The 22,102-nt window shown below is 35.4% G+C and overlaps 2 protein-coding genes across 7 annotated transcripts; one reads left to right on the forward strand and one right to left on the reverse strand.

Annotated features, from left to right (window-relative positions):
* Positions 1 to 240: 240 nt before the first annotated feature.
* LOC114305811 (Pentatricopeptide repeat (PPR) superfamily protein) lies at positions 241 to 11,828 on the forward strand. 5 transcript variants are annotated; one of them, XM_082883027.1, is made up of 6 exons: positions 271 to 2,845; positions 3,490 to 3,844; positions 4,856 to 5,230; positions 10,238 to 10,348; positions 10,457 to 11,675; positions 11,725 to 11,828. In XM_082883027.1, exon 1 carries the CDS (start codon positions 375 to 377, stop codon positions 2,736 to 2,738), a length of 2,364 nt encoding a protein of 787 aa, XP_082739153.1. In that variant the 5' UTR covers positions 271 to 374; the 3' UTR covers positions 2,739 to 2,845; positions 3,490 to 3,844; positions 4,856 to 5,230; positions 10,238 to 10,348; positions 10,457 to 11,675; positions 11,725 to 11,828. The 5 variants fall into 5 exon arrangements, with proteins under 5 accessions (XP_082739151.1, XP_082739153.1, XP_028106738.2 ...); XM_082883025.1 differs by lacking the exon at positions 4,856 to 5,230 and having other exon boundaries at positions 241 to 2,845; XM_028250937.2 differs by having other exon boundaries at positions 10,457 to 11,828.
* A 4,385-nt stretch (positions 11,829 to 16,213) lies between these two features.
* On the reverse strand, positions 16,214 to 20,532 carry LOC114305810 (APETALA2-like protein 3). 2 transcript variants are annotated; one of them, XM_028250934.2, is made up of 10 exons: positions 19,345 to 20,532; positions 19,196 to 19,221; positions 19,042 to 19,072; positions 18,859 to 18,946; positions 18,629 to 18,774; positions 18,357 to 18,401; positions 18,149 to 18,252; positions 17,919 to 18,055; positions 17,646 to 17,762; positions 16,214 to 16,684 (listed from the first exon to the last, which is right to left on the reverse strand). In XM_028250934.2, the coding sequence occupies exons 1-10, from the start codon at positions 19,863 to 19,865 to the stop codon at positions 16,433 to 16,435; spliced, it is 1,467 nt and encodes a 488-aa protein (XP_028106735.2). In that variant the 5' UTR covers positions 19,866 to 20,532; the 3' UTR covers positions 16,214 to 16,432. The 2 variants fall into 2 exon arrangements, with proteins under 2 accessions (XP_028106735.2, XP_028106736.2); XM_028250935.2 differs by lacking the exon at positions 18,357 to 18,401 and having other exon boundaries at positions 19,345 to 20,523.
* Between the last annotated feature and the right edge of the window lie 1,570 nt (positions 20,533 to 22,102).

Genomic DNA, 22,102 nt, shown 5'->3' on the forward strand with positions numbered 1-22,102 from the left:
TAGAGGGTCCAAAATAATTTATGAGGTGCTAATAGAAACCCTCTTTATATATATATATATATATATATATATATTAATAATTGACACATGCAATTTATCTGCAAATTAAATATTTATTATATATTATATACAACTTAAATAATAAAAACCTTATTTATCAAATTTGTGTCTTAATTCAAGTCACACCTCTTTTTTATTTCTATTTTATGTTTTATAAATAAAAAATTAGACAATTGATATAAAAAGAAAGAAAATTTCAAGACACAAAATAGGCGCTCAAATATAAATAACTGTATGGATTTTATCGATCTGGTTTTGGGAAACTAGTTTCTCTCTCATTGAGCTGATGTCAAAACCCTAGAAAACCAGAGACGATGGAACCACCGCCACCGCCACCAGCAGCACCGCCACTCTCCCAAAACCCGCCATTATCGCCGCCGCAAATCATCGAAACAATCACCGCTGTGCTCACCTCCGACAAAGCTTCTTCTTCGTCGCTGAAGTCACTCACCCCATTCATCTCCTACCTCACCCCTCCTCTAATCCTCTCCCTGCTCTCCTCCAAAACCCTAGCCTGTCGCCCCAACAACCTCCTCTCCTTCTTCATTTGGTCCCAGAAGCACATCCCAACTTTCTCTCTCAACACCCACTCCCTCCCTTCTCTCCTCACCGTCCTCTCCTCCCTCTTCGCCCACAACAAGTTCTCCGACGCCAAATCGCTTCTCCTCAACTTCATCTCTGCCGATCGCCGCCACGATCTCCACCGCTCTCTCCTCCACCCTACTCGCTCCCTCCCCAGACCCTCCAAGGCCCTTCTTGACACTGCAATTGGGGCTTATGTTCAATTAGGCCACCCTCATCTTGGTCTCCAAATTTTTAAGAAGATGAAACGGCTTCGATTGCAGCCCAATCTCCTCACTTGCAATACACTCCTCAATTCTTTGGTAAAGTACCCGTCCTCCCATCCGGTTTTGCTTTGTAGAGAAATATTCAATGATGTGATTAAACTTGGTGTTTTGCCAAATGCTAACATGTTTAATATATTGATAAATGGGTATTGCTTGGAAAATAAGTTTAAGGATGCTCTGGATTTGTTGAACCTAATGGATGAATATGATTGTTCTCCTGATAATGTGACTTATAATACCATATTGGATGCACTTTGTAAGAAGGGTCGCTTGAATGAGGTTCGGGATTTGTTAACGGATATGAAAAATAGAGGGTTGTTGCCTAATAGGAACACATATAATATTCTGGTTTATGGGTATTGTAAAATGGGGTGGTTGAAGGAAGCTGCTACGGTGATCGAGTTGATGACGCAAAACAATTTGTTGCCTGATGTTTGGACTTATAATATGCTGATTAATGGTTTGTGTAACGAAGGAAGGATTAAAGAGGCTTTTCGGCTTCGGGATGAGATGGAGAACTTGAAGTTGTTACCTAATGTGGTTACTTACAACACATTGATAAATGGGTGTCTTGAGTGGAAAAGTAGTTCAGAAGCATTCAAGCTGCTGGATGAAATGAAGGAAAAAGGAGTGGAACTGAATGCAGTCACGCATAATATAATTGTTAAGTGGCATTGTAAAGAAGGGAAGATGGATAAAGCAAGTGATACTGTTTGGCAGATGCAAGAAAGTGGGTTTTCCCCGGATTGTGTTACATACAACACTTTGATAAATGGGTATTGTAGAGCCGGGAACTTAGGTGCAGCCTTAAAGACGATGCATGACATGGGTGGAAAAGGTTTGAAGATGGATAATGTAACCCTTAATACCATTCTTCACACTCTCTGCAGGGAAAGGAAGATTGATGAGGCCTATGAGTTACTTACTAGTGGGAGCAAGCGAGGTTATATTGTTGATGAAGTAAGCTATGGCACTTTGATTGTGGGATACTTCAAGGATGAAAATGTGGATAAAGCCATGAAGCTTTGGAGCGAGATGAAGGATAAGGATATCATTCCTAGTATCGTCACGTACAACTCTATTATTGGGGGGCTTTGCAAATTGGGCAAAATGGAGCAAGCAATAACTAAGCTGAACGAACTTTTAGAGAATGGGTTAGTTCCCGATGAAACCACATACAACTCAATTATTCATGGGTACTGCTGGGAGGGTAATGTTGAGAAAGCATTCCAGTTTCACAATAAAATGGTCGAGAATTCATTTAAGCCTGATATCTTTACATGTAATATTCTTCTTTGCGGGCTTTGCAGAGAAGGGATGCTCGAAAAAGCTCTTAAGCTCTTCAACACATGGATCTCAAAAGGGAAATCAATTGATGCAGTGACCTATAACACATTGATAATGGCCCTATGCAAAGAAGGGAGGCTTGAAGATGCTTTGGAACTTGTTGCAGAGATGGAAGTGAAGAAACTAGGGCCTGATCATTATACATATAATGCAATTCTTGGTGTGCTTACTGATGCCGGGAGGATCGAGGAAGCAGAGGAGTTGATGGCAAAAATGATTGAGACAGGTAACTCATGTGACCTTTTCTTACAAATGGATAAGGGGCAAGATGTAGTTACCATTGGAACTACCGACAAGTTAGATTTAAGCTCTATAGCTTATTCAGAACAGATTGATAAGCTGTGTACTGAAGGGAGATACAAGGATGCAATGCGTATTTTTGGTGAATTGACGCAGAAGGGTATTGCTGTAAATAAATCTACCTATATTACTTTAATGAATGGACTCGTCAAGAGGAGAAAACCAATATCAAAGGGAGCATGATTATAGGAACTGCATCCTTCGGTACTCTCCTTGATAGTGTCGAGTGGGTGGCTTCATTGCATGTGTCACATGGACCTAAAAGCAAATCAACCAATCAGGGAATCCGGGTATGAATTTTCCCCCTCATCTTAAAAATAGAAAGATAGATAGCTTATGAACATAATTTAGGCTAAGTTTGGCATAACACAAAAAAGCCAAAAAGTCAAAAAATCACTTTCCTATTTAAGCCACATCATCTTATTTAAATCACATCACCTCTCTACCACATCACTTCAAATCCAACCCATATTTCATAAAAAGTAAAAAAGTGCACTTATTTAGATCATCCCAAACAACCCCTTAGTGTATAAAATTTATTCATTTATTGGAAGCTGTAGTTTGGGTAGTGCTATCATCTTCTTTCTTCACAAAAAATGCTTTGTAGCCTATTATTTATAGGTTTTTAGTAAGATTAGTCAAAATGAATATGGAAGTAAAAACTATACAACATATCGACGCTATTTTCATATATACATCCTACTTGCCTTCATAACATATGTATATTTGCTTATATTAAAATTTGAACACTGAAATGGGTTTTTTGGTCTTAGAGACTCAAGTAGTGCTTTGTTGAATAGACCGGCACTTCTTTATATTTCATTGAGGATCTATTAAGATGACAAAAAATAAAATTACAGTCAAGCACAGATAGTACTAGATGAGCGCTCATGGTTGTTTTGCGCATTTCAACTCTCTTCATTTTGTCTTATAGATATGGAGAAATTTTGAGGTCACATTCTCAGTTTTGCATGCTGAAGGAATGTACATTTCTTGTGGGAGTTGATTAAATACTTTGATGGAGGAGATTGTGCTTCTTGGGATGGAGACTTTTGATCTTGAAGACCTTGTTTTCTGTGTTTAAAACTATGATGGAGATGAGAAACCCCCCCGTTCGGACATGACTTGATGCCTAGTTCGATAGTTCATATAGGTGATTCATTCTTGTCATGGCCAGGATGATTCTTACCAATGGGTTGCTGGAGTCGTTTTTGTGCTGTTGAAAACATGAGGAAGGTGATGAAAAGAGTGAAGGATTGCTACAAGAGAATTGAGACTTGGCTACACAAGTAAGCTTCTTTGTCTTTTTCATTATTTTGGGTAGTTTTTAAATGTGCTTTTTGCTTATGATATGAAGTTTTTGAAGTCAAATTATGGACTCATAGCTGTAATTAGGTATAACGGAAGAAGATGAAAGCCTTCTTGACATTCTGTTGTTTCAATGTTAACCCCCCATGTACTTCTATGTTTTGACCTAGATAAGATTTGTAATAAAAACCAAACCAAACTAAGCCATGTGTTCCAAAGTGGGGTATGTCAGTGCTGATAAATGTACCTATCTTTACAAATTTTACCAAAGGCACTGACGTGGCTAATCGTTAGCCACAAATTTCCGAAGTCAACAAAATTTTGACATGCACTGACGCACTGATGTACCTATCAGTATGTGTCTAGAAGGTACAAGTCAAAATTTTAATGTTTAATATAATATTTTATTATACATTTTTTGTAAAAAGTCAAAAAGTTATTCTAAACATATATCTTTTTTCTCATTATTTTTTTAGCCAAAAAGTTAAAAAGTGCACTTATATAGATCATCCGAAACAACCCCTTTGGCTTTGATACCAAAATGATGAAGCCAAATTAAGAAAGAGATTTCAGTAGAGAGAGAAAATCCCAAAATGAGATACAAGAGCACTTTGCTCTGAAAAATTTGTTGGAATGTGTTGCACATCACCTGGAGTTACCCCAACTTATAAAGCTCCAGTTTTCCTTTCCGTAATACCTGAGTTTTAAGGAAAAGTGTGGGTTGGGCTTTTCAACTTGGTATCAAAGCTTGGTTGGGCCTTTGATTGGTGTGCCGTTTGTTCGTTCGGCTAATGTATGTTATGGTCCAGGAGGGTGTGTTGGAATGTGTCTCACATCGCTTGTAGTTGCCCCATTTATGCTAATTATAGGGTTTTAGTTTTCTTCTCTTTAATACCTGAGTTTTAAGGAGAAGTGTGAGCTGCGTTTTTCAACTACATTCAATATCAAAATATCATCAAACTATCTTTCCAAAACTAACTATTTATATATAGGCCAAGAGACCAGTGTTTTAAAAAGCGCGCCTAGGCGAGCGCCTAAGCTCAAGGCGAGGCGAGGCGAGCCGTGCCGTAGCTCTGCGCCTCATGTATGGCGAGGCGAAGCGACATAAAAGAGGCGCAGACGAGGCGACGAGGCGCGCGCTTTATGATGAAGCTCGAGGCATGCGCTTCGCATTTCTTCCACTCCAACAGCCCATCTGTTTTCTGTGTGGATACCCACATGGGATGACATCTCATTTACATTATAAAATGATCCAAACGTGGGTCAAAAGAGCAGAAACATTAAAAAAAGCCCTAGTGGAGAAGAAGAAGAAGAAGAAGACAAAGGCGCGACGTCACGAAGAGTACACAACACGCCAATATACGCAGGTTCTCTTCTCTTCTCTGCCTCTGTTCTACTCCGTTTTTTTTTTTTTTTTGCTTCAGTCTTCTCTTCTGGTTCGACTGTTCTTCTCTTCTCCTCTTCTCTGGCTCTCTTCTCTGCCCCTGTTCGACTCTATTTTTTTTTTTGCTTCATTCTTCTCTTCTGGTTCGCTCATGATTGCTCTCTCTCTCTCGCCTTCTCGCTCGTGATCGCGATCTCTCTCTCTGTTGCTTCTATCTCTCTCTTTATCTTCTTGATTTTCATATATATGTAATATATATTATATAATACCTATTATATAATGTATAATATATAATATACTTATAGATAATAAAATATAATCGATTCACATATATATATATAATATTATATAATACCTATGATACCTATTATATAATATATAATATATAATATACTTATAGATAATAAATAAAATATAATATATACTTATACATAGTAATAAAAAAAATAAATATATGTATGTAAAATAAAATAAAAAAATTAATTGAAACACTTTATTTAAAAAATATAATAAATAAATAAAATAATATATATTAAAAAATAAATTATTTTTTTCATCTTCTCTTATTAAAAAAATTAATAAAATACATATTAAATATTTGTTTATGTTGAAAATTGTGCTATATTAATATTTTGCTTAACTTCTATAACTTGCGCCTCGCCTCGCGCCTCGGCGCAAGTGGGCACCTCAATTTCCCCACGTGGGTAAACCATATCACACACAAGTAACAATTCAAAAAAATTAAATTTCATCTCAACACAAGGGATCTCAAACACATAACCAATTTACCCATTAATTCCTCTCCCATTACCCACCAAGATCTATGAGCAACAATTTAACTTTCATAAGAAATTTAGGGCTTTTCTTTCCATTCCTTAGTTTTCCAAGATTATTGATGTACACATTATTTTTAACTAAGAAATAACCTAATCTCTCATAAATCTTAGAACAAAATTTGCTATCACCATTAGTGTTTACATATATATATATATCACCCATTCCATATCACATCTTCATATCATGAGATTAATACATATTCAAACCAAAATATAGATATACATGGGTAAAAATGTTCACACTTCCAAAGGTTATGAGAGAAGAGACGAAGACCCGAGGAGTGAGCTTGCCAAATAACACGATCCAATCGGTTCAATGTGTAGCTTATGGTAAGATTAACAACTTTGATAAAAGGACAATGATGGATTCTTGGTGAAAAATAGATGAAATCAAGGTTTGGAGGTCTAGGGTTTCGGGTATGGAGGAGAAAGAGGAGAGAGGAAGAAAAAATGAGAAGTTTGGGGCAAAAAAAGTGACTTTAAAGTGCCTGATTTCAAACAGACTGCTCGAGCAGTCAAAACTTGACTCGAGCGGTGAAAGAAAGCTTCCAGAATCTCTGTAACTCGCATAGACAACTCAAGTGGTCAAAAGTTTGCTTGAGCGGACTTGCTTCTAGCATAGATACTCAAATTTCAAACGGGCATAACTCCCTCATTTAGATTCTGTTTTGGGTTGTTCTTGTGTCTAAATCGAAGTCTTTAGAAAAAAGCTTTCCAATGGTGTTAGCCTCACATCCAAATTCAAAGTGTGGAAAGAGAAAAAGGTAAAAGAGTGGAGACTGCTCATAGGACAATTATCAATTAATGTTTTTGGTTCAATTCTACTTTACCATTATGATACCCACCTCAATCAATATTCTAAAATGAATCAAAGAGGCTCTAAGTACAATAATAAGACTGTTAAGCGCAATCCCACTAGTTCAAGGAATACACTCTCCCCACCTTAAGAAATTTCGTCCTTGAAATTAGACACTTCAAGAATTAAAGTTTGGACAAACCGAAACAAAAGAGATTGTGGAATTAACACTCCTACTAATTAATCACAAACGACCTCTACTCAACAATGAGTTTCTAGAAGATTCTCCCAACGTGAAAGATTTCATGTGATATGAAAAAGAAATAATTCCCACGAAAGAAGATAAAGAAACCCAATGATATAAGGGGTAGAATAATTTCCAATAGAATTACAATCGCTACTCCAAAATCTAATTCGAAATCTAAAAGAAACTTTCATATTTCAGTCCCACACTGGTATTTTGACAACACCTCAAATGATGTGAACAACAATTCGAAATTGGTGTGTCTCTCTTTCAACTCATTTGCAAGAATTACCTCTACGAGCCACAAGAAGAGTCCATCGATCCTACAAAACAAAAGTCAAGCAAAAGGTGTCACTAATATACCCTACAGTCGCGTCTCAAACGGACTCAACCTCAAGGGAATAAATCTTTTTTCTAACAACCTAAAATCTTAGAATGATAAGATTTCACATCACATTCACACCCAAGAAACAACTACCATTGACTTTCAAAACTAAAGGAGCCCATGATCACAAAACTAAGTAAAAGTTCAACAATTACATTACAATTTCAAAATATCATTGACTTTTTAAACAAGAGAGTTGGGCAACTTCTTCTTCATTGGGGTGGTTGCGGTTCACCAAGTCCTGAAATTTGTTTGATAGGAATGATCAATTGCTCAATATAGAATATATTTAACCACGTATATAAACATTTGATTTAAATTATGCATAACCTTGTTCCTTTACTTATGGACATTAATTTTGCAACCTCATGACCTAATACACATCATTCCACTTAACTCCACATTTCTTCATCTTCACATGGATGGCGAGTGGGCACCTCAAACCTTCTACATATATTGTCCTCACACGATCGGGCATGTGGACACGTAACATTTTCACATTTGTTGTACTCACACGACTGGGCAAGTGGGTACCTCAATATCTCCGCGCGGGTAAACCATATCACACAAGTAACAATTTAAAAAAATCAAATTTCATCTTAACACAAGGGATCTCAACACATAACCAATTTACCCATTAATTCCTCTCCCATTACCCACCAAGATCTATGAGCAACAATTTAAATTTCACAAGAAATTTAGGGCTTTTCTTTCCATTCCTTAGTGTTCCCAGATTATTGATATACACATTATTTTTAACTAAGAAATAACCAAATCTCCCACATATCTTAGAACAAAACTTGCTATCACCATTAGTGTTTACACACACATATATATATATACATACATATATCACCCATTCCTAATCACACATTCATGTCATGAGATTAATACATATTCAAACCAAAATATAGATATACATGGGTAAAAATATTTCTACCTCAAAGGTTATGAGTGAAGAGACGAAGACCCAAGGAGTGAGCTTGTGAAATAAGATGATCCAATCGGTTCAATGTGTAGCTTATGGCAAGATTAACAACTTTGATAAAAGGACAATGATGGATTCTTGGTGAAAAATAGATGAATTCAAGGTTTAGAGGTAGGGTTTCGGGTATGGAGGAGAGAGAGGAGGGAGCAAGAAAAAATGAAAAGTTTGGGCAAAAAAAGTGACTTTAAAGTGCCTGATTTCGAACAGACCGCTCGAGCGGTGAAAGAAAGCTTCCTGAATCTCTGTAACTTGCACAGACCGCTCGAGCAGACTTGCTTTCAGCACAAATACTCAAATTTCAAACGGGCACACCTGCCTCATCCGGAATTTGTTTTGGGTCATTCTCATGTCTAAATTGAAGCCCCGGAAACGAGCTTTGCAATGCATTAGTCTCACATCCAAATTCAAAGTGTGGAAAGAGGAAAAGGTAAAAGAGTGAAGACTACTCGTAGGACAATTATCCATATCAATGTTTTTGGTTCAATCCTATTTTACCATTATAATGCCACTTCAATCAATATTCTAAAATGAATCAAAGAGGCTCCAAGTACAATAATAAGAGTGTCAAGAGCAATTCCACTTGTCCAAAGAATACGAAGTGTTATAGTCTGATTCGTTTAGTTTCCATGCCCAAGGATGGTAGAACATGACTAGATTTCATATTTTGTATAATGGTATTTCCAAACTGACAGAGCGTTTTACGAACAAAATAAGAGTTTTATGCATAGTTATATAATGAACATGACATGACTACTTGAGGCATACCAAAGAGTGCATGTTCAACAAGGCATGCCGCCTAATACATACCGTTGCTCAAAGTATTGAGTGTTTGACACAGGTACTTCACAAATTTAAAAGAGTTCATGTAACATAGGCCCATAGCAGTCAAATTGCCATTGATGTTGTTGAATTTGTGAATTAGATGGGTCAACCATGATTTTGCACGGAGCCCTGAAATTTGAGAATTAGAGGGGAGTCCATTTCTCAATATAATAAGTTGGGGTACTTTAGATTATGAAAGCTGACTCAGTTTTGAGATTGTGGGTTTGAACATGAAGGCAATCACTTTGTTCAAATTATGCCACAGGTCAAATCTGTACCCAATCTATCCTCCCACACCCACATCTAATGGAGACTAAATTGGGTTTCCTTTTTTTGAAAGCTGACTCAAGAGAAAACCATGAAGCTTATGCTTTGTGTAATGTATTGTGAACCGTACCATTATTTCCTACTTCTTCTTCTTCTTCTTCTTCTTCTTTTTTTTTTTTTTTTTTTTTTTTTTCTGGATTAGTAAATTGTTTTAGAAAGGCTCCAAAAAGCAAGGGTGCAAACGTTATACACAAGCAGTATGCATCGGAAGCTATCTCTACAGGAATATACAGTTATGAAAACTGTAAAAAACAATCAAAAGCAAAAGCAAAAGGGAAAGAATCCATATATATTCAAAAAAAAAAAAAAAAAAGAATCCTTGTATGTAGAATTTAAATTAATTGCTATGTATTTTTTTTTTGGGTACTGTTTATTATGTATTTTTTTGAAGTATAATTTGTCCAATCAAGCACATGAGACCTTGCTCATTAGAAGGAATGTAGATGTCTTGATCATGTTTTTTCGGATACCATTTAAACTCAAGGCTGCTCCTTTGGATTCTATATCTACTCCGTGTCAAACTCTAGTAATATGATTTGGTTTACTTATATGAACTGTTCTGACATTTTTTCCCCTTGTGATTTGTATTCAGTGTCCAGGGCTCAAAGTTCGACTCCACCCGGATTTTCAGTGCCATCCAGACAACCACCTCCTGGGTTTTCTACATGTGAGAGAACAAACCAGGTTGTTAATGCCACCTCTGGTATGCCTTTCCCTCTCTTTCACACTCTCTCCGCGGATTACACATGTTGGCTTGTCTTTGTTTGAACAACTAAGCTTCTCTTCTTTCTATTCCTCCTTTGTATTTCAGGGATTCATTTGGTTAAGATGACTTCTTTGCCAAACAATCAATATTGTGCACCGTCAACAGAAAATATTAACACTTGCGATTTTGATTTTATTGATCCTGCCATATTGGCTGTTCGAGGGGATAAAGCAACATATGGGTTGGATAACTCAGGCTTAGAAATGAGGCCAACTTCTACACCACAGCTGACCTATGAAGATGAGGCAAGGCTTTGGATCTTGATGCAACAATCTGCATCTGCACATCAGGACCCAAAATTTTCTTCGATCTTCATGCAAGACCGCTCATTCGCGCATCAAGAACTGAGATTTTCTGGTCACATGGGTTTTCTCCCATGGGTGATACTTACAGTATTTCTTCTAGGCTTATGGATCAACACCAGACCTATGATCCATCTCCTTTGACGCAGTTGTCACAGCAGAAATATGGAAACGGACAACTTTCAAATTGCTATTGGTCTGGTCTGGATGCGTTCAGACTTGGGAGTGAAGTGAGCATGACAGAAATTCAGAGAAATGAGATATTAGGATTGAACAAGTTATTCCCTGGGTATGGGGATTTAATGTCGCAGACGCCCAGCTCAGGTGATGTATACAATAAGGTATATAGGCTGTAACTCTTATATTCTCGTGTAAAAAATGAAACTCTGCCTTGTCAGCTTTCGTGGCATCCTAGTTTCAACAAGGGCTGAAATATTTCTGGCTATCAAGACCCCTCTGGTGTTGTAGGATTGGTCTCTAAACCATTTTATTGCAAAGGAGGTGAAGGATCTTATTACACTGCTTAATCTTGTGGTGGTCCAGTTGAAGCTGGCTGGCGGCAAACTTTCTGTCCATTCTGTTTTCGGGATTTGTTCAACTCTGGTAAAAATGATTACAAATCTTCAGCAAAAGATTCTGATTGTAGACTTTGATGGACCTTGTTGAGGATCATTCTGCAATATTGCACTATATCTCTGAATTCTTGCAGGGCAGGAGTGATTATACCAGAAGCCTGACTTCTAATATTAGAATCTGATTGTGAATGCCTATGGCTGCTTTAGGGCATTTTCACATGCCTCATTATAGGATCGGAAGTCTTGGTTGGGTAATTACTACTGTTTGATGCTCCGGTTGGTGGGTGCTTTTTGGTTGAGATACAGGTTTTGCCCCTCTTGTTAAAAAGATTTTAGGTCCATGGAATTTGAAATACACTGTACTTAATTCTACACATAGTAGTGTAGGTCTTTCATCACGGGTAAGAAAAGTGAATGGTTTGAGCTGCAAAAGAAGGTCTTTCATCACGGGTAAGAAAAGTGAATGGTTTGAGCTGCAAAAGAACTACGAAAAAAATTGTTCTTTCTTATGGTAATGAAATTAGCCATTGTTTGGAATCATATTATTCTAGTGAGTCCTGTGTCAGTTATGTTGTGGAAATTGTAATATAATGGCATGTTTGATTGGAAGGATTAGAGCATGGTATTGGGATTATTAATTCGCAGGTCTAATTATCCTATGTTTGTTTTGACATTTTGTTTTAGGATTATCAATCCAATGGATAATTAATCCAATAAATTTGTAGGATTATTAGTAATGGGGTAGGGGTACTAATTTGATTGGATTATTAATACCTCACTATTAGTCTTGTGGAATCAAACATGGCATAACAGTACTGTTTAAGGCACAGCTGGGAGGACAGCAGCAAGAGTTGCAACAGTGACCCTGCATCCATAAAGTTTTTCATGAATTTGAAAATATTTTATGACGGTACCGGTGATTTGTAATTCTCTATTTATTATATTTGTCAGTAAGAAAAATTTGTAAATTTTGTTAGTTTGTTTAGCATTTTACTACACTAATTCTGTATTCATGAGTTTAGTCCGTCTAAAGTAGTGTTTGGTTTATTATAATGAAGATAGGCTGGAATGATTATTTCACTAGAATATTTATTGTCATATTTGGTTTACTAAAAGATTATGAAAAATGTATTGTAGATAGAATCATTATCTACTATTATAAGAGTATAATAATTTCATATAGAAACTAATTTGAAATGTCTTCCACTCAACATGAGAGAAATCTAACTCTTTAGAGTTGTAAGGATGTTTGTTCCATAAACTCACTGAAAACTAGAACTGGGATTGGTGAACCGCTTTACTTTTCATCTGTATGAGTGGTAATCAAGATGGGAAATGATTTTTTTTTTTCTCAGGAAAATTAACTTTTTCACCCACCTATATGTTAAAATCTTTTTTTTTTTTGTTTTTTTTGGTCGTCATTGGTTGTTGTAAAGTAGTGGTGGATCTTTTCAAAACAATAGATATCGGCCAAAAGGGTTAGTGAAAATGGTGGATAATGTTCACGTACTCATCAGGTGAGTGAACAAAATCAATATTCTTAGAAATAGGTAAGCCACTAGAAGGCTAGGGCTAATGTCCCGGGTCGGTTAATTGATTCTTGAAAAATGCCTAAGATCCCAGTGGGGTCACTGGGAGTCGTGCGTGTAGAGACACCATTGGCCAAAAGAAAAAAATTGTTTTTTTTTTGTTTGTTTTTGTTTTTGTTTCAGCGAATGAGGGTCCGTCACGTCACTGGGGGTCGACCCCCACTGGGGGTATTTAGCAGCGCTGTTGATTCTTGTTTACACATAATATGTGTATTTTAAAAAGGCAAATACTAACAATTTTTTTTTTTTTATATGCGCTGTTTAATGTTGAAAATGTGTAAAAAGGGTTTTGAAAATGATAAAAAAATGTGTAAAATAAGTAGAAGGTGTTATGAAATTAATTGGGTTCAGAACTCTAATTTTTTTTTTTATTAATCTTTTTCTTGTGTGCTTAGGGCACTTGTTATTAAGACTTTAAAAAATAAAAAATTAAAATTAAAAACAGATATTAAATGATTGAAATTTTGTGGGGGATCACTCCACACTGCACCTTCATGTCTATTCTGTGACTTCTTTTATTTTTATTTTTATTGTTAATTAATTTTATCTTTGAAGTCTAATGTTTTAGGTGAATGCTTAGTCATGATATGTTTTCTAATAAAATGGCCACTGAAGTATATCCAACTTCAATAAGAACTTATTATTACATAATGATATACCAATCGTACAATCTTTTTGTGAGCCTTTTAATTAGCCTGTATTATATGTTATTATATGATCTCCACAAAAACAAAAGATCTAACTAAGGTCACGTTTGATAACTACATATTTTAGTTAAAAAATTAAAAAATTATTATAAATTGTCATATCATTTTTTTTTCCTTTTTTTTTTCCCACATCTTCCTGTAAAAATTCAAAAAATTACTAAAACAACTTATTCCAAAACAAGGCCCTTGATATAGTATAGTAGTGGAAAAGGGCAATCATTCTAAAGAGCAAGTGGATATGGTGGTAAAAAAAGGCAGTGGAATGCTATTTTCGAAGCAGCTTCCCTCTAGTTCATGATAAGATTGGAGAGATCCAGTTTAATTATTTTCATGAAGCTCGTTTTAACGATTTGAATCATTTATCTTGTGAGGCTTGTTGAATATATTAGATCTAAAAATCAAGTGAATCGAATATTGATAACCACTTGATCAAATTAAATTTATTTTTTAAAAAATAGATAGTATCTTCAAAACAAACGGCATATGTAACATTGTTCTAGTAATAAAAATTAAAAATAAAGGGGTTTGAGATTTTTTTTTTCTCCCAACTTTTTCATATTTTATGAGATTGTTGCCCATCTATTCAAGTTGGGGAACTACTGCATGACACAATTATTTTTGGTACATCTATTGCATATTTTGAATATAATTAAATCATTTTAAGTCATAACAAAAAAAAGGTTATTTTGAAGATTTTGGAATATTGTCCCGCACTCCTAGTAGGTCCTTTCATTTAAAGACGGTCCTAACATGATAGCGTGACATTCAGAGGCATTGAAGTATTGTAGTGCACTACCAAAAAACTTATGTTATTGTTGACTACATAGTCAATCACAGTTCGACACGTGGTAGGATGAGAGCAATATGTGAAGACAATTCAAATCTTCGATCGTAATCGTACACGTGACAGTTGGTATTGGTTTTTATAAGATCTGCGTAGCACTGGATCAGCAAAGAGATGCAAAATGACGTGACTTTAACGGTTATTCATATTTACATTCAAAATCAGGAGGGAAACCTAAATTGCAGATATGGCATAGTGGAACTAACTATAAGGCAACATGATCAGCGATCATGGAGAGACAGTTCGACGGTTAAAAATGCGGTTCGACGGTTGTCATTGAGAACTATAAATAGCAGAGAAGGCCCCAGAAAGTGGCCCAGACTCAGATCCAAAAAACTAATTTTATCTGCTTTATTTTTCCTTCCAATTTTTACATTTCTTGTTCTTTACATTTCTGTACTTCAAATTCCTGCATTGCATTTCGTTTATAAGAGTAGTTTTCAAGTAGCTTGTTACTGTAAACCTTTACGAGACTGATTTGGATCTTTGTAAGTCTTTCATTTTGCTTAATGAAATGCTACAATTATTTTTCATTTAATCATTGTTTGCTTAATTCTCCTAAACAAAGCCACCAGTAAAAGTCATTTTCATTGAGGCTGAAAGAACTAAAACACAATCGTCTGATAATTGGTTGGCAATTAATATTCTGTAAGGACTGATTGATCCTTACTGGTATGCTCACAATTACAAAAATAACATTCGAAAGCCAAAAAGTCAACAGTTATACAAGTTTTAGAGAAATGAAATTGACAGTTAGCTTTGAAGTTTCTCAAAAAGAGATAAACAAAAGTTCATTCATTGAGTGACAAATGAGAAATTCCTGGAAAGTAATAATTCCCACCGCGAAATAGTGCATCTACACGCCTTCATTGATGTTTTTCGACCAAAAAACCGAGAGCGAACTATTGAGATTTGGGAGTGTCCGGACACATACTTTGTGAAATGGTTCAGAGAGAATGTAGAGATTGACCCCTAATAGTCCACAGGGGTGAGTTGTAACAACTTTTGGCATCAAAGATTACTAAGGTGGGATGTACCTATTTGTTTTGATGTGTGACGGTGAAAAAAAAAACCCATATTCGAATTCCATTGTTTGGGTACTTTAGAATCTATTCTGGATATCCACTATTGCGACCTACTTGTTGGAAAAAAGGCAAATCAATTAATATTGCTTCCTCTTTATCTTGGGAAAAGGTTGCAGCCTTCATTTCCTCAGCAGCATTTCCTGTGGTCACAACTATGTAAAATTCACAAAGATTAATGCTCATTTATTTTCACCCAAAAAAAAAAATTTCTTAAAAAATATTTTCTTCTGTTTAATTATCACCCTTGAAAAATTTTAGTTTGAAAAATAGAGCCATGATAGAGACCCCTCTATTCACCATCCCCACAACCCCCACAGACACGTGGCGGGTGATGATTGGAGAAGCAGGAAAAAAAAAAGAAAAAAAAGAAAATGTAACCAATGAGAGAGAGAGAGGGGGTCAAAGGGGGTGGGAGAAAAGGGGGCATGAAACATTTTTGAAAAATAAATTGTTAATTGTTAGATTTACTCTTGGGGGCAGTTGAATACCAAATTTCTCCCTTTCAAGCACTTAAAGTGCTGCTGCCTTCATGCCACTAACCTAACCAAATAAGAGAACAATAAATTTTTTTCTCACTTCATTTTCTTTACCTACTTTTCTCTTTCTTTTTTATTTTTATTATACAAATCTAAAATCCAAACACAATTTGAGATGGCAAGTGATGATATGATAGTGATAGCCTCAAAGGAGAGAATGGAAATACCACAAATATAACAAGTTCTTGAAGAAGTATATACATCATCTTAATGTGGATAATATACACTCAAAAACGTTATCAATTTCAACTACTCTTTACTTGTTTGAAGCTTATTGTCAAGCCAGCTGACCTTCCAAAGAGTGCGGAAAAAGTAAACCAATGTTGTTTTCGCAAAGGAAAGTACAAGCTGAAAACAAATTATTGAACCCTAACTGGTTGTTTCTAGCTCTTGTGATTGTAGAAATGGGAAATGTTGGTGGTTTGTGTCGGAAAGTATGGGATGATGTTCTGCAGATTTTGTGGGGCAAGCGTAGCTGACAAAGTAGTGGTGGGAGTGGAAGGAGGGAATCCTGATGATGCTGCAGCGGAGAACAGTGCCACCGGGCTATCCACACTTTGGTTCTGCATTTTCCATGCCCAGTTTGGGAATGCCGGTGAAGGAATGGCTTCAGTCACCTTCCCTAGTGCTCTTTCCTGTTTAAAAAAAATAACAATAATAAATAAATAAAATAAAAAATTGTCAGCATCATTTCTTGCAAATCAAAAACAGATTCTCAACTTGCTTTCTGTCTGGGTTTGCAATTTGCATCTTCCTTTAAATGTAATTCTCAATACAGAAAAGTAAATCTACAGTCAGTCTCTGGTGGGTGGGTCGTTGGGGGGACCTGGTGATATTTCTCAAGCAAAAAGTAAATAATCAAAAAGTAAAAACTAATAGCACCGCTTCCTCCCTAGCTTCCACAATCAGTTATTAAAGCTATTTATGCCTCATAAGATATAAGCAAAAACTGTACCAAGCTTTCTGGCACTCATTTTCAAAATAAATAAAGAAAAGCAGTTCCAATAACCTGCACCAAACAGGGCCTAAGGACCAGTGGTTCAAAACATATAGATTGCACTGTATCATGCTTAGTAGAGGAGTAAAAAGCACCATTAACTTTTTGGTTTCACAATGTCATAGTAATATTATCACGAAGGAAAAATAAGGTCAAAAACTAAAAATGCTAGTGGCATTTTTTGTGGCTAATAAAGAAGATTCTATGTGTGTTTATAAATAGATGATTATTAATTACATATAATGATATCATGTTATAGATTTCCATCTTATTGGAAATGTTAAAAAAACAGTTAATGAGATAAAAATTTGCAAATAATTTGTCACCATAATTTTCATTACTTGGGTAAAAACAGAAGCACAAACTGAAGTTCTGATCAGTCAGAAAGGCTTCTTAGTAGGGTAATCTATGATTGATGAGTTCCGCTATTATTTGCTGATCTGCTCAAACAAGGATGACTTTTGAATCGATATGTGATGTTTGCCTGCCTCTGCAAATGTTTACTGTGCCATTGGGTATTACACATATTGCATTTCTCTAATGTTTTACAAGGTAATGTTCATAATGAGATTTGACACAACTGGTAGAAAGATAGTCACCTCATAGTTTGGTGTGAAACTGGGATGATTGCCAGACCATACTGAAGAGTTCTTGGATGCCATAGTCAGACCTTGGATATTTCTTCCATCAATAGGACTAGAAACAGAGGTCTCAAACTACAAATTACAAAAAAAGGATGGGACAAATATTTTAAAAGCAAGGCTATATGGAAGATCTTAAGATTTTGCTATAATGAGTTGACAAGAATTTAAGAAAGAAATCATTTAAAACAAAACTAGTTAATGGAAACACACTCTTCATCAAAAGATTACCTTCGGCCTTTTCCCGTCAGGCATTTCACAAGCAGCATATTGTGATTGAAAATTTCTGACATTGTCATTCCCCTTTGGAACATCTGTAGGTGCAGAAATCCAGAGATTCAGATCAAGATTCTGGGCAGTGCTTCCATCTGAAACAATCATAAGAGTGTTAAAATTAACAAGAAATTTTTATGTTTTAAAAAACTTGGGGCATTTTAGACCAAGTATAACAGAAGTTATACCTGGAATATTGGTGTCAAAACTTATCTCTCCTTCATAGGTACTAGCCTCAAAGTTGGTGATCGCTTCCCTTCCGTTACATTTGATGGCTGCTTTATCATAAGCCCTGGATTCAAAAAATTAAAATGGAGAATTTGTTGGATGAAGCCCAATAGGTTTTTCAGATTTCAGAGTGAGAAATCCAGTATATGAATTCATGAACACAAGGACCTTGCAGCTTCTACTTCACTGTTGAATAACCCAAGATATATATACCTGAAAGCAAAGATCATAATCTCATACATAAAAGGGGTCCACAAGCATTTCTGCTTCTAAATTACCATCCTAGAATCTAATCTAGATTTAGAAAAAAACAAAATGCAAATACAATATCTCAAAAGCCAAATGAGAGTTCATGACAACATATACCAAGTTTATAGCTCCCAATATTTAATAATAAGATTGTCTATGTAATGAAAGTATATAGTTTAAGGGCTTCTCACTTCTTCCCAAGGAACTGCCCCATTCGAGCCTCCCATCGACCACATTTGTGCAAGGTCACTCCTCTATATTTTGAGCTCCCTCGAGAGAATCCGGTGCTTCGGCGACGAAGTATTTGCACAAATTCCTCTTTAGTCAAGTTTGTCATCTGTTAATTGATTAAAAGACAATTAGGGTGCAACAAAATATGCTTAGAATAACGATAAAGAAATTGAACAATATCTTGCCCTACCTGTTTCATATCTTCTTCGTAATTGCTTAAACTGAAATTGATATCAGCATCAAGTCCCCTAAACTTAATCGCTGCCCGATCATATGCTCTGAATTACGACAATTTGAATTAAGGAAAAACTCTACAAACTAGGTCAAATTTAAATACCAAACAGAGGGTTTTCAGTCAGAAATAAACTCTTACCTAGCTGCAGCATGAGCGGTGTCAAATCCACCTAAAACAGTCCAACATAATACATGCTAATCAGAAAACAACAGCAAATGATATACTTACCAAACAAACTTGATCAAAAACTTTGCAATTGCAATTAAATCAATCAAATTGATCAGTTACTTACCCAAATAAACTTGTTTCCCACAATCCCTGTTCATCAACACAAACACAACTAAAATTAATTCATTTTCTTCATTGATTTAGGGACACCAATACATGTGATCTATGCAAAGTGAATTCACAAATTCATAAAATATAAAAGATAGGTTATACCAAATATGTGATTCCCATCGTCCAGTTCTTCGATAAAACGTAACTCCGCGATACTGCGAGCTTCGAGACCTAGGCCCCCGCCGACTCTTCTTCACCTGCTGTTGCTGTGGCTGCTTGTGTTGCTGTTGTTGAAAATTTGTCAACTCCGGCACACCGCCAGAGTCAGAAAAAGAGAGATTCACGCACTGCGGCGGCCTCAACGAAGACGATCGAGAATCGAATTCGTCCGAATGACCACCGGGAAAAAACTGCCTGGTAACGAATTGGGGAGGCGAATTCTCATCAGAGTCGTCTTGGATTGCGATGATGATACTGGGATCTTTGGCCTTGCTGCTGAAGATATCGAAATTGAATGAACAAACACTGCTGGAAGGAGGATTAGAGGTGGAGTCTTCGTCCGGAGTATTATTGTTGACGATGGAGGAGATCGAAGTCCCGGAACAATCGTCACTTCTCGGAAGCTTCGTGATCTTAGTCGCCTCGACCTCATTGCAACTCGAATCAACGTTGAGATCCAACATCTCTGTCTGTGTCTCTCTAAGTTTAGAGTTGTTTGTGATAGTGATCTTGAATTAGAGAGTCTGAGAGTGATTTGAAGGTTGTAGAGAGCATTGATGTATTTGAGTTTGAGGAAACGCAATCAGAATCAGAAGAGGATTACAGTAATATCAATGAATTACAGAGATTGGAGAATCTGAGTTCAATGAATGAGACACTAAAATCACGAGAAAACTGTGGGTGAGGAGGCTTTGTCTGCGTCTGTGTTTGTGTCTGTGAGTGTGAGTGTAACGCTCAGAGAGAAGAGAGAACAAATCAAGGTGAGACGTGTGAAAGAAGCTCGGAGGAGTTACATTACATTAAGAGAGAGAGAGAGAGAGACAGAGATGAATGTAACGGCCATTGGTGAGGTTCCATGGAAAAGAAGAGAGACAGATGTCTAGAGAGAGAGAGAGAGAGAGAGAGAGAGAGAGAGTTGGTTGTGGTTGAGGATTTGGATTTGGATTTGGTGATGGAAGACAAGTGGAGTGGAGAGGAAGAGAAAAGAGAAGAAAAGAAATACTCTCTCTCTTCTTTCTCTCTCTCCACACAGAGAGGAGAGAGAGAGAGGGGCAAATAACAGACGCTTAGGGAAGAGATGCGACGTGGGAACTGTGATGGCATCGTTAATTTTGTTAGCTTTTTATTTACGTGATACTGCATGTGCTAATTAGTGTATCAATATTAATTATATATTATTATTATTTTATTTATTAATTACATTATAAATTTTAAATTTTTTTTAAATTATATTATATTATCAATTAGTATATTAATTAGTATAATTATTGATACATATAACATTATTCTTTTATTTATTTTTTGAAAATGTAAAGTAGTTACCAAAATAAGGATTTCGAGGAATGTTGGGCGATTTGTGTGACTTGTTTCAGGTTGTATTTTGATCATTTTAAATTGTTTAAATTTTAAAATATATTACAAAAAATATATTTATAAAAACTTAAGTTATTTAAATATTGATAACCGTTTTATCAAATCATATTTGTATTTATTTTTTTAAATACATGTCTTCTTAGTGAAAGGGTTATTAATATCTAATTAATTTGATTTTTTGTAAGTATATTCTTATTAGTATTTTCTAAAATTTAAACGATTCAAAATATTAAAATAAGACCTGAAACGAGCCTTACGGACCGCATAACAATTACCGTGGTGCATTAAGCACAACAGTGACACCATGTCCCCAAAATAATTACCATGAAATTTATTCTCAAAAGTAAGGCGGTGCAAAATACCATTCAATTTGCTAAAATCATATTGACCCGCACCAATTTATACTGTTCAATTCGTTAGCCGCAGATTAAATTTTAAAATTTATAATCTGTTTTTGAAATCGTTGTGTTCTGCTACAATCAATACATATATATTTTTCAACCTTTAATGAAATATTAAATTAAAAATGAGTGTTGGAGACATTTAAGATGTGAAATTTATTACAAATTAATAGTTATATATATGAAAAATATTATACAAATTAGTATTATATATTTTATAGATGCTTGATAATTAGTTAAGAATATGTTTCAATCCGTCAATCTATTCCAAACTACGATTTGGATATTTGCTAATCAACCAATTCACCATTTAATTTATAATTTTACTTTCAAACTATTCAAACCACACCTCAGACACCCCTACTCAACAGTGACGAATGGCTCATATTTAATTTTTGTGTAATGAAATCTATACTTGAAATGAATTTCCATCCCACATTATATTTTTTTGAATAAATTTTCTAATTATTTTTTTTTTTGAAAATGTAATTTAAACATACTAGGAGGAACAGTTGTATCTCAGCTATTTACAATTTATTTATTTTTTAGTGTGTGTGTGAAGTTATTAGTCTTAAACCAATAAATGACCAATTATTTATAAAATTTAAAAAAAATTATTCTAAAGTTGTTGATTAGGAAATTATTTATGGATTGGTAAAAAATAAATCAAAATAACATTTTTATCTAGAATAGTCACAGAAAAATCCAAAAATACTCATCGCTACCCGTCATTGACTGTTCACATATTTCTCTCACATTTCGGGATACAACGTAAACAACAGTAGAATCGCACAGTAAAGACTACTACAACTTCGCTGGAATGTATTGAATTCAAAGATTATCAAAAATATAGGAAAAAGAAAAAAATTCTCACAATAAAGTGTTTATAATATATCAAAACTGTTTTTTTTTTTTGTAAGTCTTAT

This window comes from Camellia sinensis, chromosome 8 (genome assembly GCF_055761805.1).
Source record: "Camellia sinensis isolate YWXY chromosome 8, ASM5576180v1, whole genome shotgun sequence".
NCBI classification, from domain to species: Eukaryota; Viridiplantae; Streptophyta; class Magnoliopsida; order Ericales; family Theaceae; genus Camellia; species Camellia sinensis.

What these genes read in the sequence shown, in the direction of transcription:
- LOC114305811 (XM_082883025.1), top strand. Translation starts at nt 375, where the DNA reads ATGGAACCACCGCCACCGCCACCAGCAGCACCGCCACTCTCCCAAAAC.
- LOC114305810 (XM_028250934.2), bottom strand. Translation starts at nt 19,865, where the DNA reads ATGTTGGATCTCAACGTTGATTCGAGTTGCAATGAGGTCGAGGCGACT. An exon ending in CGATGGGAATCACATATTTG is followed by an intron (nt 19,222 to 19,344) that starts GTATAACCTATC and finishes GTTGATGAACAG; the next exon opens with GGATTGTGGGAAACAAGTTT. An exon ending in CTGACGGGAAAAGGCCGAAG is followed by an intron (nt 17,763 to 17,918) that starts GTAATCTTTTGA and finishes TGTAATTTGTAG; the next exon opens with TTTGAGACCTCTGTTTCTAG.